The sequence below is a fragment of the Rhinolophus sinicus genome, chromosome 12, assembly GCF_057876585.1.
Source record: "Rhinolophus sinicus isolate RSI-liver-muscle chromosome 12, RSI-T2T, whole genome shotgun sequence".
NCBI classification, from domain to species: Eukaryota; Metazoa; Chordata; class Mammalia; order Chiroptera; family Rhinolophidae; genus Rhinolophus; species Rhinolophus sinicus.
The window spans coordinates 48,415,041-48,434,239 of record NC_142512.1 but is presented as its reverse complement, the minus strand read 5'-3'; the positions used below and the strand labels follow the sequence as shown (position 1 = coordinate 48,434,239).

Below are 19,199 nucleotides of genomic sequence, written 5' to 3'. Positions count from 1 at the left end.
TTTGGGACACTCAATTTTCAGCCAACCAGTAATGTGACACACTGAGTTCAAAGCTACCCATTCAACCCAGACTGACTGACCGAGTGTGTTTACTTCAGGTCTCAGAACGGTGAGCCCACGGCTTCCCTTAAAGGGCTCTTCCTTCTAACAACCGTTTCCATAGTCAAGGTATCTCTCACCAGTCCAAAAACGAACCCCCATGCCCCAAAAGTCTGCAAAGTGCTAGTGTTTGGATTAAGATGAGCATCTTGCCAACTTACGTGGAACTGGTCTGAGGTTGTTCAAAGGCTTCCTTTGGGATTTTAAGGCCAGGGTTTCGCTTCTTGCCTATGGGGAAAGACATAAGGACAAAGTTAAGGTTTAAAATCACAGCACGAGCTCAGGGGCAGAGTCTGCAGCAGGAGACAAGGGCTGACCTGGGAACGTAGCTCACATCTCCCTGTTCAGAACTTCCGACCCAGGAAGTCTCTGATGAGCACCCATGCACCAGGCTGAGCAGAGCTTCCCAAATGCAAACTGTGGTCACAGGTGAGGTTGTTCACCAGTGCACGGTGAAAATGTCAGTATAAGAATGCCGACTCCCTTTACCCAGGAAGATCTACCCTTCCTCCCTGATGAGAGTTTGTCATTTCACCTTCTTTGTTCTTCCTTAATACATGACGGTGGTGATGGCAGATGGTGTTGGTTATACTTTTTTTTTTTTTTTAATGTCAGTCAACTGTAGTCAGTCACCCTTATCCCAGGATACCACAATTTTCTAAAGTGATCCGTGAGCAACTGATAGAGTTAACCATGGAGTAAAATAAAATATACTTTCCCACTGTCTGCCCTGCCCATTCTCAACCACCTGCCAGAAGCTAAAATACCTAAGAGAGGAATAGAGTGATATTTATTTACATTTGCCCTGTTCCAAAAAGGACTAAGATAACAGATGGGCTCATGCAAGGAGGTTATCGCTTCTTAGGGAGCCAGATGGGGACATAACTGATGTGTTGTTCATTCCTGGGCTGAAACCACAAGAGTGCTTGGCTCAAATGCTTTTGTTGATGAGTCAAAAAGAACAGACTGAGAAATGCCAGCTCAGGAAGCAGATCAGAGAAAACGGCCGTGTAAGAGCCCAGGATTTTCTTCAGCTAAGGAGATCTTGTGTCTCTTCACACCAAAGCAGAGCTGCATATAACGCCCATGGTTCTACTTTCTTTTTCACCTCTTTTTTATACCGCAGGTAAGCACTGCAGAGCTGACACCAGCCCTGGACAAGACCCGGCGTAAAGATTCTGAAGCCACAAAGGAACTGAAGAAATCAAATATTATAACCTCCTTGCTGGAAAACTATATCCAAAGGCTTCAGTGACTGCTCACCATAACCCAGCCTGAATCAGAATCCAAGTCTCCGAACCCCCAGGTTAGTGTTCTTACCACTATTCCACAATGGAAGAAGCTTAGAGATGGCGAGAGAGAGAGGTAGAGGGAGTATGGGATTTTGAGGGTTTCTTTTTTTTTTTTTTAATAAAAACAGCTTGTATTAGGTTCCTCCCCTCACCCACAGATTTCAGAGTCACTTTTCCTCTGACTCTCAATATCCTCAATTGTAAAATGAGGAAGCAACATCAATGCCTACCTATTGGACTGATAGGAGAATCAAATGAGATAACATGAAAGAGTACTGAGATGTTTTCAGTAGCTATTAACTATAATCATTCAGAGAAAGAATCTGTACAGTCGCATTAAAAGATAAGCGTCACTTAAGAAATTCAAAACAGAATTGGCCATATTATCAAAGTGCAATATAATGTATAAGTGAGTCATGTTTTCCCCTATGCATTCAAAAATCCAAAATCTAGATCAATGTGGCCAAGTTGTATAAAGCCAGGAAAAAATATGCTTGGCAGTCATCAACATAGAGAAAGCTTTTTAGGACCAGCTTCATTATAACAGCTTTTCTCAATTCTCTCCTCCTTTTGGCTTATCTATACATTTTATAAGATTAAAAACTCATCATTTACTTTCCTATTTCTGGGGCTCCAGTGGCCATTTAGCAGATTTTACTAAGTTAGTCAGTTACTGACAATACATACACCTGCCCTATGTACCAGGAACAATAATACTATGTACCAGGGATCTGATTGTGAGAATCCAAATACTAGACATGGCATAAGTCCCACAATTCCCATTCATGGGCCTCGGTTAAATTAACGGGAATGCTATTTTAAATGAGATACTCTAGTAAGAAGTGAGTAACAAATTCAACTTGTCCAGATAACTATGTACATATAACAGTACAGGTGACAGGTTAATTCAGGTAATCCCAACACATACAACCCTATAATTCCCCTGATATTCTAAAGATAAAACTAAACAAACGTAAAATCTATTTTACCTGTGAACAAAGCTTCCCAGTTGCCATTTCAGCACGCCCAAAGCAGAAGTTACTCTTCAATTCTTACATCTCTCTCCTCTTCATTTCTAACTCAGCACTTACACAATAGATTCAAGAGAAACAGCTATTGATGGAGAAAACCTCCTCTGAGAAACTTTCACATAACAAAGGATCATTCCACCAAAGCAATGAATTATTCGCAATTCATTAATGGCAATCGGTTATTACACTATAACTCAGCAAATCATCCAACATGCGTATACAAAGAAATAGTAAATGAGAGAAAGAGAGAAACCTTTTGGGACAGAGACTCATGGAATAAATGACCAAAATAACAACCAAGTCTTCCAGATGTGAGAAAAGAGGGCCTCTGGTTCTCTTCTGACAACAATAAGAATGACAGTTTCAGGACACACAGAACCTAGCTGCCTAGTTGAATTACACCATTAGAAAATACCCTGCCTTCATTTTTAACAGTGGATCAAATAAAACAAAAATCTCAAACGCGCACACCAACATTCCGTAATTCACTTACGTGCCCACCACGAGAAGGGCAGCCCAGTGGGAAGCCATCAGGAATGACACCGACGAGGTTTTCAGGGTAGCAGGGAGGGCTAGCAGAGAAACCCCCACAGAAGGCATTCTTTCCTTAGCTCTGAAGACCACACTTCAGCAGAGAGAAACGGCACTGAACAGACTCCACCCCCTCCCTCAAGAGAGGATCGCAGCAAACCTCGGGCGGGTATTGTTCCCGGGAAACTGCAACTTCAGGAAGGGAGAAGTGGGTCCGTTTGGACACCAAGGCGTGACATTAATCATTAACCAGACTTGGAGGAATAAATCTGCAAAGTAACTCTGCACAGCACAGCATTCTCCAGCCTTTCTACAAAAATGCCTCTTTCATTTCTAAAAAGAAAGGAAAGCAATACGTGGTCAGTTTCCAGCTGTGTTGATTTCGAAGCAATCTGTTCCCCTAGCAAGGCTGCCAACCCCTGACGTTAACATTTAATATTGTTGATATAAAGAAATTAATGACAGGGAGCAACATGAATAATAACGCTAAGTGGCCAATGATGGTGAACGGCCTTTTCCCTTGATAGTCTAAAGAAAAAATGAAAAATATACCCGAAAAGAGGCTCTAGCTTACGTTACATGCTAGTAACAAGCCTTCTCCACGAGAGAATTCTGCATACTTCTGGAGAGAGTTCGGTAAGCTTTATCCTCTTATTGGTACAATCTGCAAAGGGTTATTAGCCTGCTCAGCCGACGGAGCACATGCAGGACTGCATTACATCAGCCTGTGTCACACCCATGCCTGTTTTCTCTGAGAACATTGTAGCCCTCCCACCACACACACACACACACACACACACACACACACACACACACAGGAGTGCCAAAAAAATGTATACACATGACTTGTATTCATCTTTTGTTATCTAGTATATAGTATTAGAATTTTAACAGTTTTTTCCTTTCTTAAAATATGCATACCTTTTGGGGGGCACCCTCTGTATATTTGCAAAATTCATCTTAAGCCAAAGCTGGGTCACTATGATCCTGGCTTAGAGCAAAATAGCACTGGGGGGGAAAAAAAAAAAAACCTTGCCAATAGTCAGAAAACATTTACCAGGCCACAGAAATGTGCACTAGCTTTGCCCATACCGAAAATGATGGGGTACGCAAGACCTCTTGCTCAGCACCCACTCGGTAAGGCAAAGCACAAAGGGCTTCTCTCATGTGCCTTATTACATAAAACAGAATATCGTGCTCCGGTGCCAACCCAAACAGCAAGAGAATCCCACAGGGTCAGCAGAAGGTGGCATCATGAGGCTATGATGACGCCCAAATATTTGTCAGCTTGGCTGAGCTTTTGGGGGAAAGGGGGAGCGTGTGGGGGGCATGGTTATGAGGGTTTATGATTATTGACACAGCTTTACAAAAGGATGGCATTGCTTCCAGTGCCAAATGTATTTTAAAAATCTGTTTCCCAATGTGAATGGGATTTCCAGCCAAGTAACTGGCAACCTGGAGGCTTTGGCTGCCCTCTCCTTAATACTGGCATCTAGGCTTAAGTTCCAAAGGTAGCTGGCACTAAAATTGGCAGAGAAGCGTCATTATATGTTATTAAATTGCAATGATCGGATGCAAAGCAATTAATGAAGCAGGGCAGAGGGAAGGGCGTGCAGGGAGAAAGCTGGCCCGACAGCAGCGATATGAAAGTGGACCCAGATGCTGCCACTGCCCCAAACCACCGGATCTCACCCACCACTGAGAGTCCAATCATTATGCCAAATTTCCTTGGGATTACATAAAATGTAGGGAAGAAAAGCTGCAAAGCTCATTATAAAAGATGCAGTCATTTTGACTTCCAGGAGGCAGATGAGTTTTGACTTGACCTTTCTGTTCTGCCTACAGGGCTCTGGCCCTCTTGTGGACAGGAACTCAACCTTCCAAATTCACCCCACTTAGCACACGCCCCACAGAACCTTTCCAGACCTTCCTGAACACTCCTTAAGGATCACTGTCCGCACGGGCCAGCTTTCACATTCTGGCATTTCGCACACAATAGGAAATCAATTGCAACTTGAGGGTATCGCTAACATTTTAGTTTAAAATGTCCACTCTGTCTAAAATCGATCTCCATGACCATCTTCCATTTATATTCCTCATACCTTTCCTCACAGTCTCAAATTACCTTATTCTTGCATTGATGTATTACTTATGTGTTATCTATCTTCCCCATATAAACTCCATTGTGACAGCGATTTTGTCCAGGGCTTACAAATCGCAAATACCTGTTGACTGAACACGTATTGTTCTTTTCTTGACTGTTCTAAACATTAGTATTGAGGCCTTCAAATTTTAAAATAAAAAACAGAATGGTGTAGAAATAGTATAAACTTAAGTATCAACAGACCTCATTTAAAATCCCAGCTGTACCACTTATTCACGCTGTCTAGCAGGGTCTGGAATATAATAGATGCTCAATAAATACTAGTTTTTTTTCTTCCTTCCATATTTGTGCTTACATTTTTAAAATATGAAGGAAGCAGAATGCCCCCTGGCTGGACAGCTTATGTCTTCAGATGCCATCTTCTGTTCTTCCCCTCTTGTGTTAAATTTATATTTTTTAAACACCTCATCAGTCTTGAATCGTATTCTCTTGATTCCCACTGACTATAAGAACTTCAGCTCTGTAGACTCAGGATCGCTGGGAGTAAAGCATCTGAAGCTTTTTTTTTTTTTTTGGAATAGAGGCTTATCCTTTTTTCATAGAGCAGTTTTATACAGCAAAATCGAAGGGGCAGTACAAAGATTTCCCATATACCCTCTCCCTCCACACGTGCACAGCCTCCCCCACTATTACCATCCCCCACCAGAGTGGTACACTTGTTACAAGTGACAAACCTACACCAACACAACATTATCACCCAAAGTTTATCGTTCACAATAGGATTCACTCTTGGTGTTGTGCATTCTATGGGTTTGGACAAATGTGTTATGATATGAATGTATCCATTGTTATAGTATCATACAGAGTATTTCACTGTCCTAAAAATCCTCTGCTCTCCCTATTTAGCCCTCCATCGCCCTCCCCACCCCACCCCTGGCAACCATTGATCTGTTACTATTCCCAGTTTTGCCTTTTCCAAAATGTCATATAGTTGGAATCATGCCGTATGTAACCTTTTCTGATTTGGCTTCTTTGCATCTAAGGTTCCTCCGTATCTTTTCATAGCTTGATAGCTCATTTCTTTTTAGCGCTGAATAATATTCCGTTGTCTGGATGGACCAGAGTTCATTAATCCATTCACCTACTAAAGGGCATCTTGTTTGCTTCCAAGTATTGGCAATTATGAATAAAGCAGTTATAAAAACATCTGTGTGCATGTTTTTGTGTGCCCATAAGTTTTCAACTCCTTTGGGCAAATAACTAAGGCGTGCAATTGCTAGATTATATGGTAAGAGGATTAGTTTTGTAAGAAACGGCCTAACTGTCTTCCAAAGTGGCTGTACCACACACTTTTTAAAAAACTCCACAAGTGATTGAACATCCCAGCCAGGGTAAAGAACCCCCTGTCAAGTGTATGTCTAAGTAACGTGTTTCCTTTTTTCACTGTTTCTCTCTTTATAATGACAAGATCACTTTCCACCATGTTCCTATCACTTCCCGCATCACCAATCAATTTTTTCTGGCCAGTAAGAAATTCCGCATGAAGCACCTCACTGGGCCATCTATATCTTTGAGCAAAAACTGTCAATAACTCATCAAAGTAGACACTGAAAGGTACAAAAAGTTCATTAAGCAACAAATTCTGCTTTGAAAAAAATCAGAGGATAATAAAAACCAGTTCCCGTAGTATCAGAGAGCATGTGTGGTATACAAGTATTATACCATTAGTACACAGGAGGTCAAAGCACGAGAGAGGAAATCGGGCAAGGTAAAAGAGAAAAAAATGATCTGACAGAGGAAGTGGTATTTGAGGTGGTCCTTTGATAACCGGTAGGCTTTGAGAGCACATGAGTGTTCATTGTACTATTTTGTCTTCTTTTTATATATTTAAATGTTTTCATAATAAACAGTTTCTAAAAAAAAAAAGAATGGGTAGGATTTGACAATCAGGACTTTGGAAGGCAACATGAAATTCCAAGTAGAATGAGTTCCCATTGGTGGTGAGAAGGCATCGTGGTATATTCAAAGAATTGTGAGTTGTCTACTTGGGACAAAATGGAGGATAGTAGCAGAAAGAAGGCTGGAAAAGCAGGTTAGATCCAAAGACTGAAAGGCTATAACTAATAATTTTAAAATTTTAGATATAAGAGAAGTCATCTATGTTTTTCAGTAGAGAAGTGTCATCCCATATCATCTATGTTTCAAAAAAAATAACGTAACAAGATTCATCTAATATCTGCAGGACACTTTCAAACTGTGATACACACACACACACAATCCCACATATATACATACACCTTTGTGTTTTAAGCTTCCAGGTCTTTGTTCATATTTTTCCTGAAATGTTCTTATCACCTGCCTCCACTGGTCAACTTCAACACTCAGTTTAAGCATGTTCTCCTCAGGAAGTCTCCCACAAAAAAACAGGCAATAAACACCCCTCATCTGTGTGGTCACAGTTCTCTGAATATATTTTTAATCTCTCTTCCTCCACTGATTGATTGAACCCATCTCTTCCATCAGAATGCAAGCTCTTCAAAGCCATACTTCATGTCTGGCCCATGTACAGAGTAAGCATTACACCCAAGAAAAAAGAGGCAGGGGCGGACGGATGGCTCAGGGACGGCTCAGTGGGTTAGAGCGCGAGCTCTGGGCAACAGGGCTGCCAGTTCGATTCCCACATGGGCCAGCGATTGCACCCTCCGCAACTAGAATGAAGTCAATGAGCTGCCACTGAGATCCCAGGTGGCCACGTGGCTCAGTAGGTTGGAGCGCGTGCTCTCAACCACCAGGTTGCCGGTTTGCCTCCCACAAGGGATGGTGGGCTGCACCCCCTGCAACTAAAAACGGCGAATGGATCTGTAGCTGAGCTGTGCTCTCCACAACTAAGATTGAAAGGACAACAACTTGACTTGGATGAAGCTAACGAAAGTCCTGGGAAAAACACACCACTGTTCCCAATAAAAAGTCCTAGAAATACACAGTTCCCCAATAAAGTCCTGTTCCCCCTCCCCAATAAAATCTTAAAAAAAATAAAATAATAAATTCCTTTAAAAAAAAAAAAAAAGAAAGAAAGAAGAGGCAGAGACCACAGCAATCTGCCTAATAAATAAGCTGCTTAAACTTTGCAGAGGCAAAATCTATAGGTTCTGATAATTATCTGGAAAAAATTTTTTTAATTAAAAAAGGTATAGTAGATAAGCATAGTAGTAGTAGTAATTAGTAGTAACCTGGCTTTTCCATATGTAGATAAAATTAAATGAAAAAGGAACATCAGGCCAGTTGGGGTGGTGCTGGGAGAGGGCAGCTAGGGAGTTCCAGGTCAGATGTGTTAAGGGTAAGATTCTGGGGGGATGGATGTGGCAGATTTCAAGCAGGCAAAGGGAGCTTAAGATAGGTGGGGGCGGGGGGGAGTAGATCTGGGAGCCACAAACAGATACCACGTTTCCCCGAAAATAAGACCAGGTTTCATATTAATTTTTGCTCCAAAAGATGCATTAGGGCGTTTTTCAGGGGATGCCTTATTTTTTCATGCACAACAATCTACATCTATTCAAATACAGTCATGTCATCTTCTGGAACATCCTCATAATGTCCTGAACATGTCCGTCTGGCTGACGATCTTAATTGGGGCTTATTTTCGGGGTAGGTCCTATTTTTGGAGAAACACAGTAAGTAGAAAATTAATTGGGGGTGGGGGGGGCAAAAAGAGGAGAATGGGCAGCCAAGGTAAGAACCCTGAGACAATGAGACGCGAATGAAGACAGCGAAGGACAAAGAATTGCTGGATGTGTCAGAGGAGAAGATGCCGTTGTGTACAGAGCAGCACTGCCAACATGCCAACACGTTCCGAAATGGTCCTTTTCAAAGGAGGAAAGCACTCCCATGGTTTGCGTACAGCCCAATGTGATTGAAGCTTTTTTTTTTTTTTTTTAAGACGTGGGTACAACTAAAGTTTGTTTTGTCATGTCAGCAATCTGGTGCCGACTGTGTGCTCTAGAAAGAACCTAAAGGCAAATCACAGCCGGTGCCCCTGAGTTGTGGTCTGAGTCCCGGATGAAGGTAGGAGGCAGGCAGCGGTTAGATGGGGGATCCCCGAGGTCTGAGCTCATGTCCTTCCTCATTTACGTGCTGCCTCATTCATGAGTCTTTATCAAAAGGAAATGCAGTCACAAGGGTGTTAAAAACACCACTTTAAAATAAAAACATGGCAATCGGTGGCAAAGAAATTTAGTGATGTGTTTGATCTTTGCAAACCGCTCCTTGAGTTTTGGCTAGGTTTAAAAATAGCATTCGTATTTTAGAGATACTGAAATGTCTCCAAATGAAATAATATGGTTCTAGGATTTGCTTCAAAATATACGGTGGGGGTGGGAAAATAAAGGAATAGATGAAATAAGATTAGCCACTGAATCACAGAAAACTCTTTTAAAAGTCAAAAAGAGGAATAGTGGGTAAGAGCACTAAATTTTTTTCTTGGGAGAAGTGGATTCTCTTTTTCCCTCTTGTCCAAGGTCACAATTTTAATTGCACTGTGATTACCTCCCTTCTAACCAAAGAAAACTGCAGGGTCCTAACTTTGTCTAACTTTGATTCAACCAGCTGCTTGAAGAGTAAAAGACTGCAAGAAAATACACAGACAAGTCCCTCATCTACATCCCTTCTTAAAGTGCTACCAGGATAGTCTATCCTGCTTCTCTCCCAGCTTCATCCAATTTCTCTCCTTAAGCTGCATTTTTGTTGTTGTTGTTGTTTCAGGTGCACAAAACAATGCAAAAGAATGTAATAGTTAGACATTCATCATTTATATCCCTCACACTGTATCACCCCCTCTCCCCCCCACCCACTATCCCTCTGACATTGCACACAGCCATTACATTTCCAGAGCTGCACTCTTACCATGACGCCACTGACCCATGTTGAGGTACACCTTAAAAAGAGGCCCCTGAAATTCATCTCTGTAGGATATTGTTCATTACCTTTCATAATGTCCTGTTTATAAAAACTCAGGGGAAATATGTGTGTTATCAAACACAAGAATGGGCTTCTCCGGTATCAACCTCTGCCTATGGATGATGTGAATGTTTCTCTATGTGTTTCTTTCCTTAGTGATGGCTAAAAAGCTTAGGATTAAACTGGGACTCATATTCATTTCGGAGTCAGTATTTTTTTGTTTGTTGGTTTCTCTTACCTACCCTTTTAATAACATTTTACTAAACATGTAAGAGGGTAAACAAAATAGTTATCATCAACTCCTGCGTACCCATTCCCCAGCTTCAACAAATACGGTTTGTTCAAGCCATTTGCTCATTTTTATATTAGGTTATTATTATTATTGTTTTATTTTTAAGAGAAGACATTGCCCCTTTTGTGTAGTTGTGTTAGAACACATACTCACGTGCATGCATGAGTGTATTCGCACACTTGCAAGTGTATTTGCACACCTTTATGATTTTACAAAATTTATAATTTTTACATTCCTTTATTGTCACTGCATTTTTATAAGGCAGGAACATTCTTTCCTCTTCCCCAAACAGCTGTCCCAATAACACCTGTCAATCTGTCCACTTGTTTCCACATTAATTTTACAGACCTTTAAAATATGTATACCTCTTCTATAGTGCTCTTGTATTAGTTCATTGGCTGCCACATCCATAAATTATTAAATATTCATGGTCACTGCAGACATCGTTGCTTGATCCTGACTTTGAGAGAAATTTCTAGCTTTGCACTTTAAGAAATTATGCTGATTTTGGATTGAGTTTGGTAGAAGTACATAGCTACTCATATTTTAGTAAGTAGGCTGATAACAGTTCTCAAAGATATGCCCATATTCTAATCCTTGGAACTTGTGAATATTACCATGGTAAAATTTTTGCAGACGTGATTAAATTACGGATTTTGAGGTGAGGAGATTATCCAGTTGGACCCTAAATGCCATCACAAGTGTGCTTATAACCAAGAGGCCGGGGGAGATCGGACTCATAGAGAAGGCCACGTGCAGAAGGAGGCAGACACTGGAGAAATGTAGTCACAATCCGAGAAAGGCCAAGGAATGCCGGCAGCTTGTGGAAGCTAGAAGAGGCAAGGAATGGATTCTTTCCCAGAGCCTCTGGAGGGAGACTAACCTGCGACACACCTTTGATTTCAGACCTCTGGCCTCCAAAAATGTGAGAAAATAAATTTCTGTTGTTTTCAGCCATCAAGTTTGTGGTTATTTGTTACAGCAGCTACAAGAAACTAATACACTGAGCTATTAGAAATGGACCCTGAATTTTACCAAATTCCCTTTCAACATTAACTGAAATAATCCAACATTAACTGCGATACCTAAGCTGCCACACTCTCTAACAAATGTATTTCTTATTTTTCCCTTTCTTTTTTCTTTCTCTCACCACCCCCTTTTCACTCTCCTTCCTTCTTAACTGCTTCTGCCACTGGCCTTCCAGAGCATCCTGTGGTCCTGCATTACCACTGGTGACTGAAACTTAGAGATTGCTAATCCCTGGATTCAAGAAACATCTAGAAAATCTTAAACCTGACCATAAAGGGGCAAAACAAGCAACACTGAAAGATTAACTACAAACTAGAAGGAATGGTTATTAGCCGATAGGTCAGGAGCAGTCCTCAGTGGATGTCCTTCACTGGAAAAAAGAAGGAGGAGATGCTGGACTCCTTCCAGTTCTTTCTGATGTGATGCCATCTCAGAGGACAAATCATAAGAAATGTAGCCCTTTCCCTAGGCCTGTGGCACATTCTGATATTCTTAACGTCCTCTGCCAACAAGAAAACAGAAGATAAAGAAATCAGGGCCAAAGCAATATCAAAAAAAAAAAAGAGGCAGGATTCTTCATCTTGAAACGCAAACCCTCCAGCCTGAAAAAACTGAGTATAATCCTTGGCACCATGGTTGTTTCTGCAACATCGCATCACCTTTCTCTCCAGGGAGGTTGGGTGTTTTTGAGAGTCATGTTTTGCAAACCACAGCCTGGCCGAAGGCCGTACTGGCCTTGGCCTTTTGTTCTGCCCCATACTCTGATGGCTTAGTGCATCTCCCACTGGTGATACTTCTAGTTAGGGGCTCATGACGGTCAATTAAAAAATATAGACTAAGAAATTGCTTTGAGAAAACACAAAATTTAAATGTGAGATTTTCTGAAAAGAGAACACTCATTTACAAAAGCAAGCAACTTATTTTCAAAACAGTTTTCTTTATGCACGTTTACTCATATTTCAATACTATTTCAGGTTCTCATGGAACCCTTAAGGGAAAATTCCAAAGTCCTATGGAAAGACTTAGACCCTTGGATTTTATTCCTGAATAAGCTGTCATCACCATGATTAACGAACATTGCTTCAGGCAGGGTCTCAGGGTCTCAAAAGAAATGGAGTTCTCAAGTCTTAGGTAATAGGCTCCAGGCAGTCACCTTGAAACATGTAAATCAGTTCATCTCCAAGACTGAGCACAAAAATAAGTATATAAATTCCCTATTGCACAAGAATGTTCCACCTATCTACTATATGATCAGAAATGTGAGTGAAAGGTATAACTTTCAATATGTTCCATGATGTCTCATACATAGCTACCTATACAGTGTCCCCAAACTAGGTTCAGTGGCTAACCGAGAAAAGAAGAGGTCATATATACAATGACCCCTGGATATACTAATTTTGTAAGATTTTCTTTAAGTTGCAAGTTTTTATTAGATTTTAATTGAATTCTATTGATGGTTAACGATCACAAGTCTTTTTGTTGTTGGAATGCATCACAAAGGACTGGGGGAAGTGCCCGCTCATATCTATACACAATCTGATGATTTAAAAGTATATCCACCAAAGTTATATATGATTAAATTGGAAAACAACTTAACAACATGACCCTGTAAAAAAAAAAAAAAAAAAAATAGCGGCCTAGCAGGAAGGGACCAAGACATTGCAACTCATTAGCTGTAAAACCTTAGGAAGTTATTAATCTCAGCCTCATCCTTAAAATGGGAATACTAATATTGACCTTGGTGGAATTAAAGAAGCAAAGTACTACATGCAAGGGCCACTCGATAAATACGTGCTGGATAAATGAGTGCCGCAAGTTGCCAGGTCGGCTTCTCTGCTATTTTTGGCAGCTGCTTTCCTATTAACAAGCAGCTTCTCATGAGAATAATAAAAGCAACTAATATTTATTGATAATTTATTATATGCAATGCACAGTGCTCAGCTTTTCACATAAATTCTTAATGTAATGATCACTGCAACTGCATGGGGCAAATATTTCTTCCTCCATTTCAAAGGCCTCGTCCATATACATAAAGATTTTACACAGATGAGCAGTCAGCGTTCCCATATAATTGTAGTTAGTCCTTCAAGTGTAATTACTCTTCATCACAAGTCTATTTCCACTAGCTTGTAGAAGGATTATTGCTGAACTGTGCAGGAGCTATATATAGCATCTGGGATCCAAGGAAAAAGTCCTGGATTAAAACCCCTTACAGGCTTTCTACTCCCATGTTCAGACTTCTCTAAATAATAAATGCAGGTTAGAAAGCTGTTTACCAGGAACCAATTTGACATGAGCTAGGTCTATCGGGAGATCCAGACTCAATCACGAAAGCTATATTACCATGAACTTTGCCCAAAATAGTTTAACATTTCTGGACTTCAGTTCCTCTAAGGCTAAAACGGAAAATACTCCGTCAATAAACTAGTTTTCTCATTAAATGGTGCTCTGGTATTTGAGAGGAGTGCTACACCAGCTTTACGGATAACGTCACAAAGTTTTCTATTGTAAGAGAGCTCCGTGGTATGTTTGTAAACTAACACCCATGCCCTTAAAGGGTTCTAATGAGATTGATAAGTCTATTCCCTACCTAAATTACTTTAGCAGGAGGTCCATGGTCAAGTGACTGTGGCTCCTGTTTGCAAAACGCTGTGTGTCTTAGTGACATGTGTGCTGTCTGTGGTGATGGCCCCCTCACAATATCAAAGAAAGAGGCTCTGGTCCCTTAATGGATTCTTTGATCACCTCATCCTGATGGTAACCGCTACCTGCTTCTCCCTTCCTACTAGAGGATTAACCAGTCCCAGACTAGACTAAACACTCAAGGTCACTGAGACTCTTAAATCTGGCTATATCCCAGAAACCTTAACATTTAAAATAAAATAAATGCACAAAACCCAATGCATCTCAACAACCATCTTAATGGCATTTTCTGTGAAGGGAGAATAGTATTTTCTCTCCAGGAAACGGCTCCATTCTCCAATGTCTAAAAAATAAATAAACAAACTAGGCTTTACACCAAATAACACTGTCACTGCATCTGGCCATGTAACCAGAATCTGAGTTGGCTTGCGGCTGTTGGGCATCTAGCACAAAGCCTGGGAAAACAGTTTAGAAACTTTGCTCTCCTCCTGTTGCAACCTCATTTCACTTTCACATCCAGAATTTTTCTAGATATGCTATGTTCTAGACTTAATTTTAGCACAGGCCTCTTCATAACCTCGGTCTCTTCATCAAAAGTACACATCAATGAAAATAAGAAAATAGACTTTTTGAAAAAGATAACTGAAAAAAACATGAAGAATATACCATATTGAGGAAGAAAGAAGGATCTAAGGAAATGTTTGGTGTTTGGGTTTTTTATACATTTGTTACTGCTTTCTAAAAAATGATGGGAGATTTGAGCAACAGTCTAGCCAGGAAAAGAAGCACGTGGGAGAAAGGGACGAAGAGGCCAGAGAAGTAGACAGAAACAATGGGACTAGGTCCTAGTGGACTTCTTGCGACTGATAGCACAGTGGACAGAGGTTAGACTCAGAGAAATGAGAGGAGGGTCTCTCTTTAAGACAAGAAGACAGAAGGGCATAAAGGGTGGCAACCAAGAGAAAATTCAATGCGAAGGGAAGTTGAGGAGGCACTCATATCGACAGAGATGAGCAGTCAGCTTTCCCATATAATTGTGTTCTGCCCAGATTTCCCATGAGGTCCTAGGAAACACGAAGCCAAGACACATTAGAAACAGCCAGAATAGGTCAGCAAAGGAGTTCCTGTAGTTTCTAATGAAATTTTAGCAAGTAGTCTTCCTCCTGAGGAAGTAGCTAACGTTCTACGAGAAGTATAAGAGAAAATTCCAAGTCAACTGAACTATGTGAGGCTGCAAAGGAGGTGGGAGCTAGAACTTCCTTACTTCTTCTAAGAACCTCCTCCACTCCTAAGTGGTTCATCATAAAACATGGAAACAAATGACTCAGAAGTGGTTCCCAGCTCAAGAACGTATTCATGAGTCTCAAAGATCACGTGATACATTTCGCTTTTTGAGAAATATTAGAAAGTTCACTAACGAGTTTTGATTCTTGATCTCCAGGGTTGCAAACCTCAAGGTCTACTATCGATCCATGATATTACCTTTACCCTCCAATATTATTACAGCTTTATTGAGATATAAGTCATATAACATACAATTCGCCTATTTAAATTGTACAATTCAATGATTTTCAGCATATTCACAGAGGTGTGCAACCATCACCACAATCAATTTTATAACATTTTTATTACCCACAAAAGACACATCATACCCATTAGCAGTCACTCTCCATCTTCCACCAATACTATCCTTCCCTCTGGTCCGAGGCAACAACTAGTCTACATTCTGTCTCTATAGATTTGCCTATGTTGACACTTCATGTAAATAGAATCATATAATACGTGGCCTTTCATGGCTGGTTCCTTTCACTTAGCATAATGGTTTCAAGGTTCACCCATGTTGTAACATGTATCAGTATTTCTTTCTATTGCCAAATATTTCATTATATTGATATACCACATTTTATGTATCCATTCATCAGTTGACCGACATTTAGATGGTTTCCACTTTGGGGCCATCATGAATTATGCTGCTGTGGACATTCATGTACAAGTTTTTATGTGAACATAAGTTTAATTCTCTTGGATATATACCTAGGAATAAAATTGCTTACTCTAATGTAATGTTTACTCTAAACTTTTTTGGAAACTGCCAAACTTTCAAACTGTCAAAGCAGACACACTATTTCCAGTTTCTCCACATCCTTGCCAATACTTCTTTTTCTGGGTTTTTTTTGATAATAGTCATCCTACTAGATGTGAAGTGGTGTCTCACTGTGGTTTTGATTTGCATTTCTTTGATCATTAATGATGTTAAGCATAATTACATGTGTTTACTGGCCACTTGTATATCCTCTTGGGAAAATGTCTGTTCAAATCCCTTGGTCATTTTTAACTGGGTTATTTGTCTTTTATTATGTCCATCAACTGAAGTTGTAAAGGTTCCTTATATATTCTACATATAAGTCCACGGTCAGATATATGATTTATAAATATTTTCTCTCATTCTGTGCTTTGTCTTTTTACTTTCTTGATGGTGTCTTTTGCCTCACAAACATATTTCATTTTAATGAAACCCTATTTATCTCTTTTCATTGGTTGTTTGTGGGTTTGTCTTCATATCTGAAACCATTGCCTAATCCAAGGTCATGAAGATTTACACCTGTGTTTTCTTCTAAGGATCTTTATAGTGTTAGCTCTTTTATAGATCTTTGATTCATTTTGAAGTAATTTTGTATATGGTGTGAGATAGGGGTTCAAAATTCATTCTTTTCAATGTGTGTGCATCTAGTTGTCCAAGTACCATTTGCTGAAAACACTATTTTCCTATTAAATTGTCTTGGTACCTTTGTTGAAAATCAACTAAATTGTAATGAGGGTTCATTTCTGTGCTCTCAGTTCTATTCCACTGATCTATGCTTATCTTTATCCCAGTATCACACTGTCTTGATTATTGTAGGTTTGTAATAAGTTTTGAAATTGGGAAGTGTGATTCCTCAAAGTTTGTTCTTCTTTACCAAAGCTGATTTGGCTATTCGGAGTCCCTTGAATTGTCATATGAATTTTAAGATTAGTTTGTCAATTTCTGCAAAGAATCTAGCAGGAATTCAGATGAAAATTATGTTGAATCTGTAGAACAATTTAAGAGTATTCCCAATTGACAACATTAAATCTTCTGACCCATGAACATGGTATATATTTCCATTTACTTAGTTTCTATTAACAATGTAACTTTCAGAGTACAAGACTTGCACTTATTTTGTTAAATTTGTTCCCAAATATTTTCTTATTTTTGATGCTATTATAAATTTTTTCTTACTTTCACTTTCAGATTGTTCATTTCTAGCGCATAAAATATAACTGATTTTTGTATATTGAAATTGTATCCTACAACCTAGCTGAACTTGCTTATTAGTTCTAATAGTATTTTTGCGGATTCCTTAGGATTTTCTTTATATAAAATCATGTCAGCCACAGAGATATTTTCACTTCTTCCTTTCCAATGTGGATGACTTTTATTTCATATTTTTACCCAACAGCCCTGGCAGTACAGTATTGAAGAGAAGCAGCAAGATTGAATGTCTGGTCTTGTTCCTGATCTGAGGAAGATGTCCATGGATTTTGCCTTGACTCCTGACAAGCCCTCCTATAGACCGCCATCAATACCAGGTGCCAAAAAAATGTACACACATGACTTGTATTCATCTTTTGTTATATATTGAGTATTACAATTTTAATACAGTTTTTTCCTTTCTTAAAATGTGTATACATATATTTTTGGCACCCTCTGTATATAAATAAAGTAGGGCAGGGTCTAGTATAGTAATTTCTCCTAATTATTTAAAATCCCTAAGATGGTGGAAGTGTAAATTGGTACAAGCCCTATGAAGGGTAGTTTGACAAAAATTCGTCTTACAAATGCACATTCTCTTTGTCCTAGCAATTCTACCACTCAGACTATAGCCTACAGATATATCTCCCACTCATGCAATATTATGTATGGACAGAGCGCTATCTGTAATATCAACTGTCCAACAACAGGAGATGGGCTAAATGTACAGGGCATTCAAACAATGAAATTCTATGTAGCTGAAAAAAGAATGTGGAAGTTATATGTATCAGTATAGAAATAGCTCCAAAATGCAGTAAGTGAAAAAAACCAAGATGCAAAAACTCTGTTACATTATATTTTAAAAGGACAGGAGACTGCATAAACAGACTTGCTTGTACATGCGTAAAATCTTTGTAATGTGTTCTTAGAAACTAAGAATATTGGTTGTCAATGGGGAAGGCAGCCAGGGAAGACAGAAGTAGAACACAGACATTTTATAGTAAATTTTTGTATAATTTTTCAATTTGAACCATGTAAATATGTTACCTATTCAAAAAGCGAAATTTAAAAAATGAAGAACATAATCAAATGCCACGAAAGCCCGCAAATAGCTAAGAGTAAATACTAACAGGACAGTCTATAAATGACTGGGAAGAAATGGTGCATGGTGATACCAGGAGCCCTGATGTTGTTAGAATTTAGGTTCTTTTTCAGCGTCTGCTGCAAACCAGGAACCTGGAGACAAGAGTTGCTTAACTTTTCTGGACTCAATTTCTTTGCCTGAAAATTATGGGATCAGACTAGTTTACAGCCTGAATAAGTAATTAGAATGAACATTTTCTGGGGCCAACCCCAGGCTAAGTTCTTTACGGTGCATTTGAATCTCCTAACACTCTACAAAAATAAATTATTTCCTCAAAAAATTAGAAATAGGATCACCATAGGATCCAACTATTCGATTTCTGGGTATATTCCCTCAATAACGGAAAGCTGGATATCATGGGCTGAATGGTATCCCCACAAACTTCACACTTTAAGTCCTAACCCCGAGTATCTCAGACTGTTTTTGGAGACAGGAGAAAGAGGTAATTAAGTTAAAATATAGTCATTAGGGTGGGTCCTACCTAATCAAACATGACCGGGGTCCTCGTAAGAGAAAAACATGAGACATTCATACACAGAGGAAAGACCATGTGAAGATATAGGGAGAAGACAGGCATCAACAATTCAAGGAGAGAGGCCTCAGAAGAAACCAACACCCTAGCTTCAGGTTTCTAGCTTCCAGAATTGTGAGGAAATAAGTCTTTATTGTTTAAACTACTCAGCGTGGCATCCTCAGCTCGAACAACTAATACTCAGGTCTCAAAGAGATATTTGCATATCCATTTGCACAGCAGCACTATTCACAATAGCCAAAAGGTAGAAGCAGGGCCTGCAGATGGCTCAGTTGGTT

General features: G+C 39.6%; 1 protein-coding gene across 3 annotated transcripts in view; it reads right to left on the bottom strand.

The window, feature by feature from the left end:
• MAP2K6 (mitogen-activated protein kinase kinase 6) overlaps positions 1–19,199 on the bottom strand; it is a 110,782-nt gene that overhangs the window by 44,053 nt on the left and 47,530 nt on the right. For 2 of the 3 annotated variants that reach the window (XM_074320883.2, XM_019732990.3), the window contains exon 2: positions 261–327. In XM_074320883.2, coding sequence (XP_074176984.1) covers positions 261–327 — 67 coding nt within the window. Of the gene's footprint in view, positions 1–260; positions 344–19,199 lie in introns of those variants that run through there. The other variant, XM_088802344.1, reaches the window with a different exon arrangement.